The 19,427-nt window shown below is 53.0% G+C and overlaps 4 protein-coding genes across 4 annotated transcripts; 3 read left to right on the top strand and 1 right to left on the bottom strand.

Moving 5' to 3' along the window:
• Positions 1-209: 209 nt before the first annotated feature.
• INS49_010935 (uncharacterized protein) lies at positions 210-7,860 on the top strand (the record flags this gene model as incomplete). The annotated part of the gene is made up of 14 exons (XM_043171657.1): positions 210-751; positions 803-1,325; positions 1,388-1,511; positions 1,570-1,682; positions 1,730-2,171; positions 2,232-2,681; positions 2,737-4,508; positions 4,560-4,656; positions 4,716-5,512; positions 5,569-5,853; positions 5,911-6,386; positions 6,450-6,927; positions 6,992-7,541; positions 7,595-7,860. 14 exons carry the CDS (start codon positions 210-212, stop codon positions 7,858-7,860), a joined length of 6,915 nt encoding a protein of 2,304 aa, XP_043023402.1.
• Positions 7,861-13,550: 5,690 nt separating this feature from the next.
• INS49_010934 (uncharacterized protein) lies at positions 13,551-15,192 on the top strand (the record flags this gene model as incomplete). Its single annotated transcript, XM_043171656.1, has 4 exons — positions 13,551-13,659; positions 13,848-14,440; positions 14,500-14,613; positions 14,671-15,192. 4 exons carry the CDS (start codon positions 13,551-13,553, stop codon positions 15,190-15,192), a joined length of 1,338 nt encoding a protein of 445 aa, XP_043023401.1.
• Positions 15,193-16,019: 827 nt separating this feature from the next.
• Positions 16,020-17,814, top strand: INS49_010933 (uncharacterized protein; the record flags this gene model as incomplete). Its single annotated transcript, XM_043171655.1, has 2 exons — positions 16,020-17,255; positions 17,311-17,814. 2 exons carry the CDS (start codon positions 16,020-16,022, stop codon positions 17,812-17,814), a joined length of 1,740 nt encoding a protein of 579 aa, XP_043023400.1.
• A 518-nt stretch (positions 17,815-18,332) lies between these two features.
• INS49_010932 (uncharacterized protein) lies at positions 18,333-19,314 on the bottom strand (the record flags this gene model as incomplete). The annotated part of the gene is made up of 2 exons (XM_043171654.1): positions 18,333-19,044; positions 19,118-19,314. 2 exons carry the CDS (start codon positions 19,312-19,314, stop codon positions 18,333-18,335), a joined length of 909 nt encoding a protein of 302 aa, XP_043023399.1.
• Positions 19,315-19,427: the final 113 nt, after the last annotated feature.

Raw genomic sequence — 19,427 nt, 5'->3', positions numbered from 1 at the left:
TATATAATATATATATAACCTTGGAATGACTTACTCAGGAGAGATGACCTCGTTGCTTTCGTGTATATGTGAATTTGTGTCAAGGCTTCCAGGTCTCTGTTTCTTGGAAGTTACAGCTTATTTCCTCACTTTTGACAAGATTTCATTGTTCAGCTTTGACTGACACATCTGTAGCCTTTGGTTGCCTCACTTGCTCACTCTTCGCCAGTATGAACAACGTTGATTCAGATGGCTCTGGGGCCGGCCCCGAAGCGTTCGAACACGACCCCGTCGTCGTCTGTGGCATGGCGATGAGACTTCCCGGAGTTGTGAGCAACTGTCAGCAGTTCTGGGATCTCCTCATGGAGAAGCGCTGCGGATCTGTCCCAGTACCTAGGAGCAGGTTCAATGCCGAAGGCTACTACAGCGAGCAGAAGCGACCAGGAACGTTCCAATTGAAGCAGGCGTACTTCATGGATCATGTTGACATAGACCGTTTTGACACGGCTCATTTCCCTTTCAGTCATAAGGAAGTCGAGCAAATGGATCCCGTCCAACGATTGCTACTGGAGATAACCTGGGAGTGCCTTGAGAACGCGGGGGAAACTGACTGGCAAGGCAAGACCGTCGGCTGCTATGTGGGATCATTCATGGAAGACTGGAGTGCGGAGATAGATCGTGACACTCAGAACTTCAGCACCTACCCTGCTGGCAAATGGGACATCATGTTGGCAAACAGGATTTCCTATGCCTACGACTTTCATGGCCCCAGGTGAGCAAGCCCTCGAGGTCGACAAGAGTAAAGATCTAATGGATGGTACAGTATGACTATCAAAACTGGCTGTTCGGCAACTTTAGTGGCCTTGAACCTGGCGGAGCAAGCCGTCAAAAGCGGCGAATGTAGTTCAGCCATCATTGCCGGATGCAACATTTTCTTGTCGGCTGCGTCTGCCACCAAAGCCTCGTATGGGACTTTGGGAAACGTTCTGTCCCCAGAGGGCATCTGCAAGACTTTTGATGCCGACTGCAATGGGTATGGACGCGGTGAGGCAATTAATGCGGTCTACATCAAGAGACTTTCACATGCCCTTCGAGACGGAAACCCTATCCGTGCAATCATCCGCTCTACTGCTACCCAGCATGACGGGAAGAAACCGGGACTCCTTAACCCAAATACGTATGCGCAGGAAGCGCTGATTCGGCACACATACAAACTCGCCAACATCACGGATTATTCTGCGACTTCGTTCTTTGAGTGTCACGGGACAGGGACTCCGATGGGAGATCCCACCGAGGTTTCTGCTGTGGAGAGAATTTTCGGCAAGAAAGGCATCTTGATTGGAGGTGTGAGTGACTTTTCGAAACACCATATTTGAGGTGATATACATGCTAATAAGATTTGCCGCAGGTCAAGCCAAATACCGGACATTCTGAGGGTGCCGCTGCTCTTACTAGCGTCATCAAAGTGGTACTCATGCTTGAACATGGAATCATTGCCCCCAACATCAACTTCGAGACACCAAACCCCAACAGTGAGGACTGCCAGAAACGCCTCGTAGAGGACTAGACTAACGCCGAATGTCTTAACAGTTCCATGGGCCGAGGGAAGAATCAGTGTTCCCACCGAGGCTCAACCCTTCCCTTCACATCGTCGTAAAAGAGTGAGCGTCAATGCTTTTGGGATTGGTGGCACCAATGCACACGTGAGTTCAACTCCGCAGAGCTGAGGAGCCACAGCTAATTGATCCAGGCCATTCTCGAAGCCTATGAAGGCAATCCCGATTCAGGGCTAGGTTCCCCTTCCTCTCCAGAAGGTCCTCATCTGTTGCTGTTCTCTGCCTCCAACACCAAATCTCTGGAGCTGTTACAGGATGCATACAAACAGCACATTGCCGAAAAAAAGCCCAATTTGGTCGATCTGGCATACACCCTCGGATGCAGACGATCCCAGCTCAGCTACCGATCTTTCATGATCGCCCATAACGGAACGCAAGTCTCGGAACCGGAAAATCGCGGCCTGGCTGCAAACCTAAAGCCAAGAAAGACAGTGTTCGTTTTCAACGGTCAGGGAGCTCAGTGGCCAACTATGGGAAAGGCTTTGCTTCAGGCGAACCCGACTTTCCTGGAGTCCATACGCAGGCTGGACAGGGCGCTCAGTCGCCTGCCTGGGCCACCATCGTGGACAATCGAAGGTGAGAGCGGCTTTGAACCCGAGTCCAGTATTGTCTTCATGTTAACGTGAATTCTGTTAGACGAGATGTCCAAGGAAGGCAATGAAAGCCGCATCATGGACTCCGAGTTTTCAGTCCCGTGCAGTACTGCTGTTCAGATTGGCATCACCGAGGTTCTCCGCAGCTGGTCGATTCTCCCAGATGCCGTGTCTGGTCACTCGAGCGGAGAGATCGCAGGCGCCTTCGCAGCCGGTGCTCTGAGTGCTGAAGCAGCCATAATTGCTGCATATTTTCGAGGCAAAATCCCAAGATCTATGGGAGCGGAGCGCAAGGGCACCATGGCAGCGATTGGACTCGGCCCCCAAGATGTTACGAAGTACCTTATCACGGGAGTTATTGCAGCTTGCGAGAACAGCCAATCGAGTACGACAATTTCTGGTGACGCCGATGCGGTTGAGAGCGTCATGCAGAAAGTCAAGGCAGATGGTCACTTTGCTCGCCTTCTAACGGTTGATCGCGCCTATCACTCCCGTGAGCCATCCTCCTGTGCCCAAGTATTGATGTACTATCACTAATTGCAGCGCAGCACATATGGATGTCTACGGACCAGCTTATGAGGATGCCATTCGCCCCTTCGTAAAAGCGGACGCACCTCAAGTACTGTTTTTCTCAAGCGTTACGGAGGATCGTATCACGGATGCCGGCTCACTGGGTTCCGAATACTGGCACAAGAGTCTTGTCCAGCCAGTCCGATTTAACGGAGCTCTAAGACATCTGCTGCAGACATATGGCCAACCCACAAATCCGGTGATCATTGAGATTGGGGCGCGTCCGGCTCTGAAAGGCCCGATCAAGCAGATCCTAGACGACTTGCCCAACATCAACGCCTGCCATGTTCCGACACTTGAGCAAGGTGGCGATTGCAACGAGTCAATGCTGAAGGCTGCCGGGAGACTCTTCTGCGAGAACGTTTCCTTTGATCGCCAAGTCGTGACACCTCCGGGTAGGACTCTAATTAATGTCCCGACATACCCCTGGGCTCACGAGGACGTCTTTCAAGAAGAACACCGCATCTTCAAAGCTTATAGGGACTGCCGATATCCTATGCACGATCTTCTTGGCCGTCAAAACTTTGAGACCAGTGCTTTGGAGCCCACTTGGCGCAAGGTTCTCCAGGTTGAAGACCTCCCTTGGGTTGCGGACCACATGATCAACGGCCAAATCATCTTCCCTTTTGCGGGTTACCTGTCTATCGCCGAAGAGGCGCTCCGTCAGTATACCGGAGGCGTAATGGAGTCCTTTTCCGCCAAAAACTTTGCTGTCTCTGCAGCGTTGCAGCTAGAACCCGGCAATCCTGTGGAGATCCACACCAGGCTGAGGCAACTTGCAGATGCATCCTCTTGCGAAGTCCAGATCACATCCTGGAAGAACGACGTCTGGACCCAGCACTGTCGTGCTGTGGTCAGCGCGGGTCCGTTCCCTCATCGACCACGACTTGGAATCCAGAAGAGAGAGTTCCCACGTATCCTGTCCCAAAAGTACTGGTACAATACTGTCCAGGACCGTGGTTTCTACTACGGACCTGCATTTAGGGGACTGGACAACATCAGTGTCAGCCCTTATTCGCGAGAGGCAACAGCCAAGGTCCATCAGATGGATGACCTGGCAGGCTACCTTATTCACCCAACCGCGCTCGACCAATGCTTCCAAACCCTTGTCACAGCTGGATGCCATGGGCAGCATCGGAAGGCGAAGTACGTCTCCATGCCCAGCTCAGTTCAGGATATCTTCATTTCCCGAAGCAACGGACCATTCTGGACTACAGCAACGTCAACCTCGTCTGGTCTTGGTGAGCTCTCAGGATCGTTGCTCGCATACACCGATGACGGTCAGGAAATCATGAGTATGAGTGGTGTTCAAGGAAGCCAGATAGCCACACAGGCCGCCACTGACGACCTGCCACTTTTCAGCAATGTTCACTGGGATCACCATTCAAGCTTTTACCCCTTTCAGGAGGTGCATGCCCTTCCTCACTCAGAAGACTCTTTACCCACAAGGAGGAGCAAGGTTTTAGTGGATGCATTCAGGGTGCTCAGCCACACCAACCCGCAGCTGAGAATCCTGGAAATTGGAACTGGCGCCGACACAACGACACGTGTACTCATGGAGAATCTGCGACCGGGCAAAGGACGCCAACTGTTTTCGAAATACACGTACGCCGCAAAGTCCTTGCCTGCTTTCGAGAGAGCCACGAAAGCTCTTGAAGGTGTTGATGGACTGGAAATCGGAACTCTCGAAAGCGGTGAGCATTCTCTGCAAATGGAGTCAAGCTCATACGACGTTATCATCAGCACCGATGTAAGTAAATCAGACCTCGCCTGAGTGCGATCAAATGACTAATTTTAGTAGGCTCTTCTGTTGTCTGATGACGCTCAGGATGAGCTTCGTCATATCAAGGAGCTTCTTCGCCCAAACGCGTTGGTGATTCTGCTTGAGCTTCTTCATGGTAAACTTGCTTGATTTAAATTACCTCAATAAGATGACGACACTGACATTGCCTGATAGATGACCAATCACACCGCCTTCTACCAGCAATACGGGATGCCGGTTTTGAGATGACTTCGGCAACCATTGGCGAGCTCTCAACGTCCCCAATGTTGAAGCTTTCAGGATCTACAGCTTCTCAAAGCGTCTCTATCATTGTACCGACGATGGAGAGCTCATTGGTTGACCAGTTCAAGTCTGACCTCAAATCGCGCAACATCAAGGCCCGCACATGCTCCATCGATGAGAAGATTCCGGCAGAAGACATCTTGGCCTTCTTCCTTGATTTGGCGGCCCCTCATGTTTACAATTTGACAGAGGCCGAGTTCAGACCTTTCATTGAGTTGTTGTCAGAGCACAAGCGGCCTATTGTTTGGGTTACTACACCGTCTCAAATAGCATGCGGGGACCCACGCCCGTCCATGATACTCGGACTTGCTCGAACGTTGCGGTCAGAGACCAAGGCGGACATTACTGTTGTTGAGGCGGATGTAGAGGCTGTTCATCCTGCCCAGTTAAGCAGGTCTCTCATCCGTATCGTTGAGAATCTTCCCCACCGGCACTTCTACGACGCATATAACCCAGACTATGAGCTGGCCATAACTAAAGATGGCATAAAGGTACCCAGATTCCAGTGGACGACGCCACAACAAGAGCTCTCCCGATGCTTGGCACGTCGAGTGACGGGGTCTTTTACGAAGCTCATTCCCAAGAAGCCCCGTCATATGGACTCATTGAACTGGGTCAACTATCCCTTGGAAAGTCTCCACCCCGGTCAAATTCGAGTCGAAGTCAAAGCTGCAGCTATCCACATAGAGGTAAGTGGAGTAACCAGAATCATCTTTCCCGACTATATTTTTAATCATCTCGATAGGATGTGAACGCTGTCAAGTCTGTTGTTGACCCAAGCGCACTGGTCCTCGGACAGGAGGGCGCGGGTGTCGTCATACAAGTTGGCGCCGACGTTCAGGGTTTCAAGGTCGGAGACAAGGTGATGTTCTTTTCCGAAGGTGCTTTGGCAAGTCATTTGAACATCTCACCAGAATTTTGCCTTCGATTGGACAACAGCATCCCATTTGAGCTTGCGGCCTCTATTCCACTTGCATACACGACCGCATATTTGACAGTAGTGGACTTCGGAAGGATCCACGAGGGAGCGGTAAGTCTGCCCTTTTAAACTCTTCAAAGTCTCCAATTACTAACCCCGGATGTGAAGATCGTTTTGTTGCCTTTTGTTCAAAATCATTTGTGTCTTGCTCTGCTGCAACTATTGCAGGCAGCCAGAGCAAAGGTGAGAAATTTGCCCGCAATCATCTCGATTGACATGAGCCATCCTGTAAGAGCATTCAGGTTAAACAAGTCTCAGGTCTACACCACCATCCAGTCGGATGGCGACAGAACACTGCTGGAAAACCGCTTCAATCTGCCGGCAGGCCGCATCTTCTGCACCCAGAGCGAACTCTACACCCGCCAAGTCCAAGATGCTCTGGAGAGCCTAAGATTCGACTTCGTGATAGGTCCGACCAATACGGCAAACGGTTACCTACAGTACCTCTCTGCCGCGGGCACATTCCTTCACATCTCGGATATTGATGCCCAGGACATCGCGCCACCAAGGCTTCGCGCCAGCCAAGCGTACCGCATCATCAATATCAGGCACCTGAGCCTCAATGAGCCTGAATTAATCGGAAGGTAAATCACTCGTTCTTAACGGCCTCGTGAATATCGCGTTCTTGGGCTAACATCTGGTACAAGGGCATTGCAAGGATGCAATACAGATGTTTTCAACTACATGCAAGGTCTCATCACGACTTTCGATGCCGACCAGTGCCGCGAAGCTTTTCGGGCAGCCAGTCAAGAGATTGCCGCCAAAAACAAGATAACTATCAGAGTCCCTGCACAAGACCAACGTGACGGCTTTCAAATGTCCCCCACAGCAACAGCGCTCCGCTTCCGTCCAGATACCTTTTATCTCTTGATAGGAGGACTAGGCGGACTTGGTCGAGTCGTGTCAACGTGGATGGTTGAGAATGGTGCAAGGAAGCTGGTCTTCCTTTCACGCTCCGCTAAAGAGGGGCCCCAGACCTCCGCCTTCCTTAACGAGCTGCGAAGCCAAGGCTGCATGGTCAAGACCGTGGCAGGCAGTGTTGCAAATTCTGATGACGTGTCGCGGGCGGTCAAGGCGGCAGATGCCCCAATTGCTGGTGTCATCCAAATGTCCATGGTTTTACGGGTAGGTCTATCCTCTGTGTTTGAGCCTCCAGCATCTCACTTGGGTAGCGACTAACGGCTCGCAGGACGATGCCATTTCGCGGATGTCCTACACACAATGGAGAGAATGCGTTGATCCCAAGGTTGAAGGAACGATCAATCTTCACAAGGCGCTGCTTCACGAAGATCTTGACTTTTTCCTCCTGTTCTCCTCCATGAGTGGAGTCACAGGACAAATCGGACAGGCCAACTACAATGCCGCCAACGTCTACCTCGACTCCTTCGTTCGCTATCGGCATCACCTCGGGCTATCTGCGTCGGTCATTGACATTGGTGTGATGGGAGGCGTTGGTGTTGTTGCTCAGACGGACAACATGGAGCTCAGAGCCAAGGCCGCCGGATACTACGTGCTCAGCGAGCAAGACCTCTTGGACAGTCTCACCGCTAGCATCATCCACTCTCAGCCCCCGCAGGAAGCAGGTTCAGGCATGAGCCAAATGGTGCTTGGTCTGTGGTCACAGCGACCTTTGGCTGATCCCTCAACTCATGTCCTATGGAAGCGGGATGCACGCATGAGCTTGGCTTACAGCTTCGACAGTCAACGTAGAACGGCTGAAGGCGCCCCCGAAGAAGACGGTGTGGGAGCTGTTGTTATGATTGCTCGAGCCGCACCGAGTCAGTTGAAGGAGAGGACTCGACCATTGAGCTCATTGTCAAGCATCTGGGAAATGCGATGATGGACTTGCTCGCGCAGCCAGGTGGGGAGATCCTCCCCACGGATTACCTAGATGATCTCGGCCTGGACTCGTTGAACGCCATTGAGCTGACTGGCTGGATTGCACAATACTTCTCTGTGGATTTCCCGCTGTTCGAGCTTATCCACACTCCGACGCTGTGGGATCTTGCAGTCAAGGTCTCTGATTTGATGTATGAGGAGTTTGCGCAGGACGGCTAGAAGCTTGTCCCTGCTTGTGGAAAAGAATAACATTGACAGTGTAACTATTGTCCACATACGGAAATATGTCGGGCATTTGTGCCTCTGCAAATTCTCTCTTGTCCTCCCTGCGGCGAATCGGAAGGTCTCAATAGCAAGGCCTGGAATCGAGACTGTCGTTTGCTAGCGCACTGGCATGCTCAAATTAGGTTGAAGTGGAAATTCAGATTGGCGAGACTGGTCACTTCAGAATGCGCCGGTCCTAGACTCAACACAAATATCAATTGATGGTACTAGTAAAGTCTCCAGGATTGGTTGAAGTTGAGACCTGGCTGGCAAGTTCCCGGGCCAGAATTCGCTGGATGAGTTTAGAGTATGATAGCTGATGCGCAAGAACCTTTGGCAAGGTTCTCTCGCGGCAAAGGCGTATGGCTCTCATTGCCTAAGCAAGCGTATAGAGTCAACGTCTCCAAGCATAGTGAAATAGCAGTGGGCAGACGCTGATTGAGTAGGATTTACATAAAGTAGTGTGACTCTTCCGTGTGAAATTTCGAGCGCTATGATGCTTATCAACCGCTGAGTTATAAGTTAGCGCTGGGCAATCATTCACTTGGCTGTTCCTGAGTTTCGCGTACTATTAACATTTTTGCCCACGAGACAATATACAGAACGCGATTACTGCTTCTTCCGGTTCTAATCATAATCTTCAAATTCTAGAACTTTATACTAATTCACCTTTATAGTCCACACTATAGAGACCGGGGGGATGTGAGGGCGGAGGGGCTGCACGTACGCTACGCTGGCTGGCAGACAGCATGTGGCACAGTGACTGTCGCCATTCATAGTACATTCATTGACTGCCCACTCTGCAGAGTTCTTCTGTCCCCCGACTCAGTACAAAAAATTGCTACACGCGCCACCAAGAATAATATACACCTCAAATCCTAACTAAGCAAAGCTGAAATTACCCCACTATCTGCCAAGACCTATGTACTTCATCTTTACTTTGTCTCTGTGCCCTCTGTGCCCTCTGTGCCCTCTGTGCCCTCTGTGCCCTCTGTGCCCTCTGTGCCCTCTGTGCCCTCTGTGCCCTCTGTGCCCTCTGCGCGCCCTCTATAGCCTTTTACAACCTTTATAGCCCTCTGGGTAGGCCAAATGTGCCTGGCCTTATCGATGGGCTTCGGCTGCCTTATTACGCTGTATTCAAAAGACCTCCATTTCACACAGTTCTTCATTGGCAAGAGCTTCTTCTTGGCTAGGTAAATTATGATTAAAACTAACATACTCCCTTAGTTAATCTTATACCTATATATTATATAAACAAAGTATTTATCTTAATTCACTTAAATTTAATATTACTTAAAAAGTTTATATTAAAGGCATTAATATAAACTTTTTTAATTTTATTTTCATTTTTATTTTTAAACATTTTAATAATTTTATAGCTTACTTATAATAAATAATTAAGGTAAAATATAAAAAATAAGTATTTAAATTAAAATTAAAAAAGGTATTTTAAGTTATATTAATATTAATATAATTATTTTTATAATTAAATATTATTAAATATATATATTATAATATTAATAATAACGTTATAATTATATGTAAAATTTAAATATAAATACAATAATAAAAATATATATATTATTTAAATAAAATAATTTATTTTTTAGTTTTTATAATAAGTTATAATAAGTTAAAAATTTATTAATAAAGCTTAAATTAATATATAAAATTATTAAATAATAAATATTATATTTAGTTTATTTTAAAGCTTATTATATTATTTTAATTAACTTTTTATTATATTTTATAAGATTTAAAAGGTTTTAATTACTTAAATAAGGCTATATTAATAATAAAATATCTTTATATTACACGACGTGATGTTGAATGACGAGTGATGCAAAGAGGTATTCCCTTCTTTCATGAGCTCTTTCGTAACTGTCAAGCCCTCTTGCCAGTCTGTTCCTACTAGGGTTCACTAACACGAAGAACTGATTACAGCATCTGTGATTCGTGAAGACTTGTCAGAACACTCCAAGGCTGCACTTGATGGAATAATTGAGTCATTCTGCTCGAGAGACCCAAGTAATTTCTCGACTTCCTCAGTTTGGTATCGCAGCTGGTCAAGGTCCTTCGCGAGGAGGGTGTCTGCCTGCGACGCGTATATTTTCCAAGCGGTCGCGACAAATACACTGCCATACTCAACCATTTGCAAGATGTTGGCAGCGAGGCCGAGGGCTACGATGGCTTCTGCCATATGGTGCGAAGCTGGCTCTACTAGGTAGTCATGCGCGGGGCCAGGTAAGCAGGTGGTGGCCGATGTCAAGGCTCTCAGGTGGCACGCATTTTCGGGTGTCACCAACGCACATATCACCTTTCCAAGGCATTTCGAATGCAGTGTTCTCGCAGGCCTCAATCGAACTTTAACTGGGGCGTGACAGATAAATGGAGAAGCCATGGTACGCGAACATTTGAGTCATTCGCTGCTTCTGGTTCGGTATTCGATATCGTGCTGACAGGTAAGACTGCTCAAATCCAATCGACATGCATTTCAGCCGTGCTAATATTTTCGCCTGTCTCTTTGTCGGGAGTCTGAGTATGCACGTCCAGGGGTTCGATGTCTGTACGCTGAGCTTATCGTGACTTGAGCTTATCTCGACCTTTCACTAGCGCCCTGTCCCTGGAGTCGCATCAGCCTGCGGCCCAAAACCGGCCAGAATCTGAATCAGCGCAGCCCAGGATGAGATCAGATCTCGCGGCAGCTTATTATTAAGTGCTGGGCTGCAACCCAGGGCCGGAGGCATGGTACCTAGGTAGGGCAGGGCCAGTTTGCAGCCCGTCGCCACTCGGCATTGCCACCTTGGAAATCTTTGATCCAAGCAACCTCGCGCAATCAAGGCTCCGCCGACACCGCCTGGCCACCCGCCCTTGCTTCCCTGCTGTTTCGGACCTGTCGAGAGCAATCTTGTTTCCCGCTCCGAACCCGACTCCTTCTAACTTCTTTTCAAGCATCGGGCTAGTAGCATAGCACCCTCTTATATCGAAGGTCAGTCCTGGCCTGACAGCCTGCTCTGTGGAGCAAGAAGAGCCCCGCCGCCGAGTCCAGCTTCTGTCTCACTCGCCGCATTCTGCTGACACTTGCCAGCGATCCTCACAACGAACGTAACGAAGCGCTCACGATGAGGCACATCTCGCCAGGACCGCCAACGCCACCGAGGGGTCGAGCGAGAGCCAACACTTGGTCTTTTGGCAAGGTGTGTGAAAGAGCTTTCTTTCTCTCTGGTCTCGTCACATTCTTCAGCCTGACCGGGGCAATGCACTGAGCTGCACCGCGCCGCACCTCTTGGGCACTTCTTGCATTGCAGAGACAGGCCATCGCAGCCTTTCCTCATGAGAGCGTTTCCACATAGCTGCTGCAAAGTCGCTCGGCACTTGGGCCCCGTTCTTTTCCGAGTTTTATCCTCGTGTCGTCATTGCATAGGGGTGGCAAGTCGGGAGTCCACCTAGCGGTGAGGAGCCGCATTCAGGGGTCCGGGACCCAGTGGGTAGATCTCAGATTATGGCAGAATGACTTCGTATTGCCTCCCGGGGTCAGACACGGGCGCCAGTCACCCAGGTTTTGGCGTCCCTGGCGACACGACGCGATGCAAAAGACCCGATCCCAACGTCCAGGGCCAGATTCGAGGCTCTGCTCTCTGGCCGAGTTCCGTCAGCCGGTGCATTGGCAGCCTCACCCGGGATGAATGCACGTCGCTGAGACAGTGCTCGTGATCGTTTCCTCCGTCCCTCGACGGACAACGAGCGAGGTCAGAGTGGCTGTTGCAGACACGAAAATTGGCCCTGGGCTCTGCAACAGATTGGATGAGCAAGCGTCATATCTTGATCTGTGCGCGTGATCCTTCCTCCGGTGAGGCCGCTGGCTTGGGGTGAGCCTGTCCGTCGTGACGTCTGCTGCTGAAAAAAGCCCAGTGGCCTGCAACGTGAAGTCAGTCAGATGAAAGCGCGGGACAGCACAGTATGGGGCAATGAAGGGGGGATGGGCAAAACCTTTTGGCGGGGGATGGGGAACCTCAGGCCACCCGGTGATGCGGGGAGGCTTAGTCGAGTCGGCTCCTTAGTCTGGGGAAGAGCGAGGGCGCGAGCATTCTGGGAGAAAAGAGGAAAGGTCTCGAGTGAGGAATGAGGAGAAAACATACGATTATAAGGGCCTGCTGATCAGTCGCTGGCGTGGAGTGGCATGTGGCTCCGGAGTTGAGACCGGGGGGACTCGGGGTGTGCCTGGGTTTGCTCTACGCGACGCACGCCGGCGCTGGCCATGTGGGAGCGGCCTGAAGGATCTCTCATGCTGCATGATGCCATGTACCGCGCAGGTACGGGGCCCCGGCCTGCAGTTTCGGTCGGGTCGGCCTTGTCCCTGTCCCTGCGCCTGCGCCTGTGCCTGTGCTACCCAGCTGTTTGGACACGCGAGACACGCGCTGCTATATTCGTCCCGATGGTCGCCTTTTCTTTCTCCCTCACCCTCTGCCAATCTGCCTCGATGACGCAGCGAAGGTTTAGCTCGACAGAGAAGCTTCGTCCGTCTCGCTGGGTCGGAGTGTCCGAGCTGTCGGGAGAAGAATGAGCGAGGAGTGGACGGGCCTGCAGGCATGGGCAACCCCTGGCCCCGGCAAGAGTCAGGCATGGAGGGGCGCCTGGAGGGGCGGGCTCAAAGAAATTCCAGAAGGGGCCAAGGAACTGCGGCTGGGCGGAAGTTCTCCATCCTGGGCGCGGATAGCAAGTGCCTTTTTTGCGGGGTGAGCCGGCTTGTGGAGGATGGGATCAGGGGTCGTCTCCTGCGCGCGGGCACGGTACAGCGCAGGAGCCCAGCCCGCTGGGGGGTTGTGGATGGGTGCAGGAGCCTCGGCCAGTGCTGGCCCTGCCTGGCCTTGCTGGCCCTGAGAATCCCGACTGCAACCCACTTGGCCATCCGGAAGAAGATGCATCGGCTTCACCTTGCGTCAAGGTGGGACTGCCCGCCTGTCTACTTCCAAGGTACCTGGTGATGTGAAGCTCCATCCTGGGCTGCTTCTTGCCTTCTCTATCCGCAGCAGCAGCAGACTAAGAGGATTCAGGAGAGCCTTCCCACGGCCGTTACCCACCCGTTCATTACCACAATCACAAGCTTCGCTTCCATGTTCACAAGCCTCTTCTTTGTTTGCTTGCTTCCTCCACCACATGCTATATACCTTCTCGTCCTAGCTCCCCCATCTCGCTCTTTTGACGTTTCGTCACCACGACTCGTCCTACGGAAGCCCAGACAGAGCATCCATCCTCTCTCTCTTCATCCGCCCGCCCTTCAAAGGCTGCCTTGCGCACATTCCCTTCGACCGCCCTCGAATCAAGCAACGCTCGTGCGACCTGTCAAAGTTTACCCCAGAGTTACCAAATCATCACTCCACCCCTGCAGACGACATCTGGAGGCCAAGAGGCTCCCCCCACCACACCTTTCTGCCCGCCTGCATCATCTACGGCCTTGGTCTCTGCTTTACTCCAACTTGCCCTAAGCGTAGCCGACTTCAACCCTCACGCGATCACTTCTTTCCTAAGAATCCCGAGTTCTTCCCGGTCCAGATCCTCAATTACCTTCCTTCGACTTTCTGGCAGAACTCCATGCTCTTACGGCAAACAACATCACGAATTACTGCTCATATTCACGGCCAAACATGGCTCCTGCCAAAGCTAACGGAAGAGGCGTTCAGGTGGAGGACACGCGCATCTGCGTGGTGATGGTTGGCTTGCCGGCCCGCGGCAAGAGCTACATCGCACAAAAGGGTACATACACTCTCTGCTTCCTCCCGTCCCGGATCTCTCCCTCCCAACCCCTCCACCATTCACGACTGCAGTTTCAACCATTGACACAATATGTCTTTCGTCAACTTTAGGTGCACCACTTCCCACCTCCCCGAACGCCCCTTCAGAGTCTTGTGAGAGCAGTAATCTAACGCCAGTTGCATTTGCAGCCCAGAGGTACCTCCAATGGCTGTCAGTACCGTCACAGACCTTCAACGTCGGCAACTACCGCCGCAAGGCTGCAGCACAACCCACGGCCGACTTCTTCGACATCGGAAATTCCGAGGGCGAACGCCAGAGGAAAGCCGCCGCTGAGGCTGCCGTCGCAGACATGTTGAAATGGTTCCGTGACGAGAAAGGAACCGTTGCCATACTGGACGCCACCAACTCCACGAAGGAGCGCCGCAAGTGGATACTGGAGATCTGCACTAACGCTGGGATCGAGGTCATATACGTCGAGTCCAAGTGCGACGACGAGGATTTGATCATGGCAAACATAAGAGATGTCAAGACAACTAGCCCCGACTACAAAGGCCAAGATCCAGAGCAAGCCGCCATCGACTTCCGGAGTCGCATTCGAAACTACGAGAAGGTCTACAAATCAATCAACGAGGATGAGGACGAGGACCACCTCACCTACCTGAAAATTCTGGACGTTGGCAAGCAGGTCATTATCAACCGGATCCAGGACTACTTGCAGAGTCGAGTTGTCTACTACCTCATGAACCTGCACATTCGACCGAGGTCGGTCTGGCTATCACGAGTATGTCTACTAGTTGTTCAGCTGAGGGGCTCGTCTTGGCATGGCTGACACTGCTTTAGCACGGCGAGTCCGAATACAATCTTGACGGGAGAATTGGAGGAGACGCACTACTCTCTCCACGCGGGGAACAGTATGCGCGCAAGCTTCCCGAGCTGGTTCGCGCATCAGTGGGTGTACGTGAAGACCAATCCCTACACGGCCTCACGAGGTTCCGCTGACCCCCTCACTAGGACGACCGTCCACTCACAGTCTGGACATCCACACTAAGACGGACGATCGCAACAGCGCGCCATCTGCCTAAGCACTATAACCAGCTCCAATGGAAGGCACTGGACGAGCTGGACGCGGGTGTATGCGACGGCATGACGTACCAGGAGATCAAGGACCAGTACCCTGAAGACTTCGAGGCGCGCGACGAGGATAAGTACAACTATCGGTACCGGGGCGGCGAGTCATATCGCGATGTGGTCATCCGGCTGGAGCCCATCATCATGGAGCTGGAGCGGTCCGAGGATATCCTGATCGTTACGCACCAGGCAGTGCTCCGCTGTATATACGCCTATTTTATGAAGAGGGACCAGGAGAAGAGCCCGTGGATGCACGTGCCGTTACACACGCTCATCAAACTCACGCCCCGCGCGTACGGGACGGACGAGCAGAGGTGGGATGCGAAGATCGCTGCGGTCAGCACGTGGAGAGGGAAGGGCAGCACGGCCAAGCATGAGGAACCGGTTCCGTCCGCCATGCATTAAAACTGGTACACAGGGGATGCCCGTTTTCTTTCTCTGGCATCTGGGGTCATTGGCTTTTGCATCTCTTTCTTTTGCATCATCAATTATGGAAAGGAGTCTCTTATTAGGCCGGCCGGCTGGAAGTATACATCATTACCAAAATGGATAGGCGCGGGGGCTTTTCATAGAACCTGTTTGACATAGGATCGGGTTTGGGGCCTAACACATATAGTGGACCGGCGCTGGACACGATCAGCGACCAGGAGCAGTGATAGCATCATACATATGGCTGCACGATCTTGTAACTCAACTGAGATGGCTCTGCGTACTAAGCGCAAGACCTTCCTAGCGGAACCCTAATTTTAACGGTGCCTGTCTGGATCACAGAACTGAATTCTTTTGACAGCGTGAGGCAATTGTTGAGTCGCAGTAGAATCAAATTTGCTGCTAATCGATCCGACTGCTGATTGGTAAGTTCGCAAATGTAGACATGATGATTCGAGCGATTCCTGTGTAAGCAGTATCCGAAGAGCACGACTGACGGCGAGTTTAGGCCTCGAGGGTTTGGCCCGGTTTGCTTGGGGTAAAGAGGCCGGGGGGAGGGGGGTGGTCGGCCATTCAGTCCTGAGACCCTTGGCCATCAAGGTCGCTGGCCCCACAATCTTTTTATCGCCTGCTTATCAAAGTGGGAACGGCGGCAGAAAAAAAAGTTCCAGCCCTCGAAAGTCGCATGCAACCACAACCTCGATCATCCTCTCTTCAGTTTTCCACGAAGCGCCGTGCAACCCGGATTTCGTCAATTTTCGATACACACCTGCTGCATACACGAAATCCCATACATCCCCAACATGGCGTCAGAAACGACAAAGAAGAGAAAGCTGAAGGATGGCAGTGCGGCCAAGCCTGTATCCGTTGAGCGGAAGGCCAAGAAGGCCAGGAAGAGCAAGGTGAAGGAGCCAGAATCCGAGGTCGAGGAGGTCGAGGAGGAGGAAGCATCACCCGTCGAGGCCGATCAGGATGAGGAAGCCAGCGCGAGCGAAAACGACAACCCACCACAGACCGAAGAGCCACAAGAGGAGGAAGCTGACGGCGCCGAACTCCCATCGCCAAATAACCTCTCGCTCCCACAGGAGGCCGGTACCGAAGTCCAGGAATTCCAGCAGCTGAACCTCTCCGAGAAGACGATCAAGGCTATAGACGAGATGGGCTTCACGAAGATGACCGACATCCAGAAGCGAGCCGTGCCACCGCTGCTGGCGGGCAAGGATGTGCTCGGCGCGGCCAAGACGGGCAGCGGCAAGACGCTCGCCTTCCTGATCCCAGCCATCGAGATGCTGAGCGCGCTCAAGTTCAAACCACGCAACGGCACCGGCGTCATCGTCGTGTCCCCAACCCGAGAGCTGGCACTGCAGATCTTCTCCGTCGCGCGGGACCTGCTGAAGCACCACAGCCAGACGTACGGCATCGTCATCGGCGGCGCGAACAGGCGGGCCGAGGCCGACAAGCTGGGCAAGGGAGTCAATCTCATCATCGCAACGCCCGGGCGGCTGCTGGACCACCTGCAAAACACGCCGTTCGTGTTCAAGAACCTGCGGTCGCTGATCATCGACGAGGCAGACCGGATCCTTGAGATTGGTTTCGAGGACGAGATGAGGCAGATCATCAAGATCCTGCCCAAGGAGGACAGACAGACGATGCTCTTCTCCGCGACGCAAACCACAAAGGTCGAGGACCTGGCAAGGATATCGCTACGGCCGGGGCCTCTGTACATCAACGTGGACGAGGAGAAGGAGTTTTCGACCGTGGAGGGCGTGGAGCAGGGCTACTGCATCGTGGATGCCGACAAGCGGTTCCTGCTCCTGTTCAGTTTCCTCAAGAAGATGGCCAAGAAGAAGATCATTGTTTTCTTCTCCAGCTGCAACTCAGTCAAATACTTCGCCGAGCTCCTGAACTTCATCGACCTGCCCGTCCTCCACCTGCACGGCAAGATGAAACAGCAAGCCCGCACCAACACCTTCTTCGAATTCTGCAATGCTGCGCAGGGCACCCTGATCTGCACGGATGTTGCTGCCCGTGGTCTCGATGTAAGTGTCCGACCCAGCTTGATCTCTCGTTTCATGCACTGACAACGCCGCCCAGATCCCGGCAGTAGACTGGATCGTGCAGTTCGACCCTCCAGATGACCCCCGCGACTACATCCACCGCGTGGGACGGACGGCGCGAGGGTCCAACGCGAAGGGCCGCTCCCTCATGTTCCTGCAGCCCAGCGAGGTCGGGTTCCTGTCGCACCTCAAGGCGGCGCGGGTGCCGGTGGTCGAGTTCGAGTTCCCGTCCAACAAGATCAGCAACATCCAGTCGCAGCTCGAGAAGCTCATCGGCAAGAACTACTACCTGAACCAGAGCGCCAAGGACGGCTACCGCAGCTACCTGCACGCCTACGCGAGCCACTCGCTGCGCAGCGTCTTCGACGTCAACAAGCTGGACCTGGTCAAGGTCGCCAAGAGCTTCGGGTTCGCGACGCCGCCGCGGGTCGACATCCGGCTCGGGGCCAGCATGCCCAAGGACAAGAAGGTGCAGGGCCGCAGGCCGTACGGGAGCCAGCCGCAACAGAAGGGTAATGGGTTCAGAAATCATCGCAAGTAGCTAGGAAGCTCAGGTAATCTGTTTGCAAATTCAGGGGGGAGGCTTTGACAGGCTGGGAAATTTATACCTGATTGGCGTCCTGGTGGTATTGTTTCAAGGCGTTGAGCAAGCAAAATCATTCATCGAGGAGTCACCTACGTATTTCGATATACAGATGCAGCCTGATTAGTTAGGACGTCCACCCAATGTGGGGGCCTGTATTGATGGTTCTCGAGTATCTTGGATGTCGCAGAGCTCAACACGCATCAAAATCAAAAGAAAATAAGAAATATCCCGTCCCTTATATCCGAGCACCACTGAGTTTGGTGCTTCCAAAACGCCACAACACCAACACAATGCAGCCAAACGCTAGAGAAAGACTCTGGTAGACGAGAAGATCTCGTGACGGCTTCCGTCCACCGCCCCCCCCCCTACTCTACCATCTTCAGTCCGCGCCAAACCTCTGGCCCCTTTCTTCTACCTAGACTCCATCCTCCGAAGTAAATCAGACCAGGGTGACAAAGTAAAGACCGCGGCTCTCACTTCAGCACCGCAATGAGCAGCACCAGGATGACGATGAGGACAATGATGGCAATCATCTGCTTGCTCTCGCCAGCGGAGCGCGCGATCTTGCCGACCTGGCGGCGGGCGCGGTCGAGGCGCGAGGCGTGGCGGTCGACGAGGGCCTCCTGGTCCTCGAGCAGGGCGACCTGGTCGTCGAGCTCGTCGCCGATCTGCATGCTCAGCTCGCGCTGGCGGCTGATGGACTCGCCCAGGCGGTCGAGCTGGTCGTCCTGCTCGCGCAGGATCCGGCTGTGGTACGCGTGCACCTGCACGTTGTCCGCCAGCCCTTCCGCCGTGTCGCGGTAGCCCTCGGGCCCGTCCGGGTCGTCGCGGTACGGTTGGTTGAAGAGCCGGGCCGATGCTGCTGCCTCGTCGTCGAGGGCCGCCGCAGAGGAGGAGGCGGCGGCGTTGTCCTGGAACCGGACCGTCTTGCTGCTGCCTGTTGGGGTGGAGGTGCCGCCGTTGCGGAGGGACTTCTTGGCTGGCGGATGGAGGCTTGACGAGGAGGGCAGGGGCGGGCTGGTGGAGGTGTTGCTCGCGTGGGCGAAGTCGGCGGCGAGCGCCGGGTCGTTTGGGTGTGTGAGGGTCGAGTTCGTGCTCGGAGCAGAGAAGCCGTGGAACTGAGACGTCAGGTCGTCGAATTGCTTCCGAAGGCCTGGGAGGGAGTCGGCAATGGAGGCGGCTTTGCTGTGCAGAGGGACAAGTTGTCAGCTTCGGGTCAAAACGGGCAATGTCATGGCCTCGAGATGGGGTTGCGTACGCATCATCGCCAGCCTCCTGCAGCCGCTGCTGCTCGTTCTGTAGTGCTTCCAGCCCATCCCGGAACTGGTCCAGTGATCGTGAGAGGTGGCCGTCCTGTGAGTCGCTCTGCAGGTTCAACGCCTGGGCCCGTTTGCGCTCGAGCAGCGAGAGCTTGATGTGATCGGCGAGCAGGAACAAGGCGTTCGGGTTCGACATGTTTGTGACGAGGAAATGATCTATCTGCCGGTGCTGTCAAAACGGGTGGCGCTCCGTGTGAAAACGGATCAATAGGCTTGCGAGAAGAGCCGAGATTAGACGCAGAAGGGAAA

Source organism: Diaporthe citri, assembly GCF_014595645.1.
Source record: "Diaporthe citri strain NFHF-8-4 chromosome Unknown scaffold_5, whole genome shotgun sequence".
NCBI classification, from domain to species: Eukaryota; Fungi; Ascomycota; class Sordariomycetes; order Diaporthales; family Diaporthaceae; genus Diaporthe; species Diaporthe citri.
This window is presented reverse-complemented; position numbering and strand designations above follow the sequence as displayed.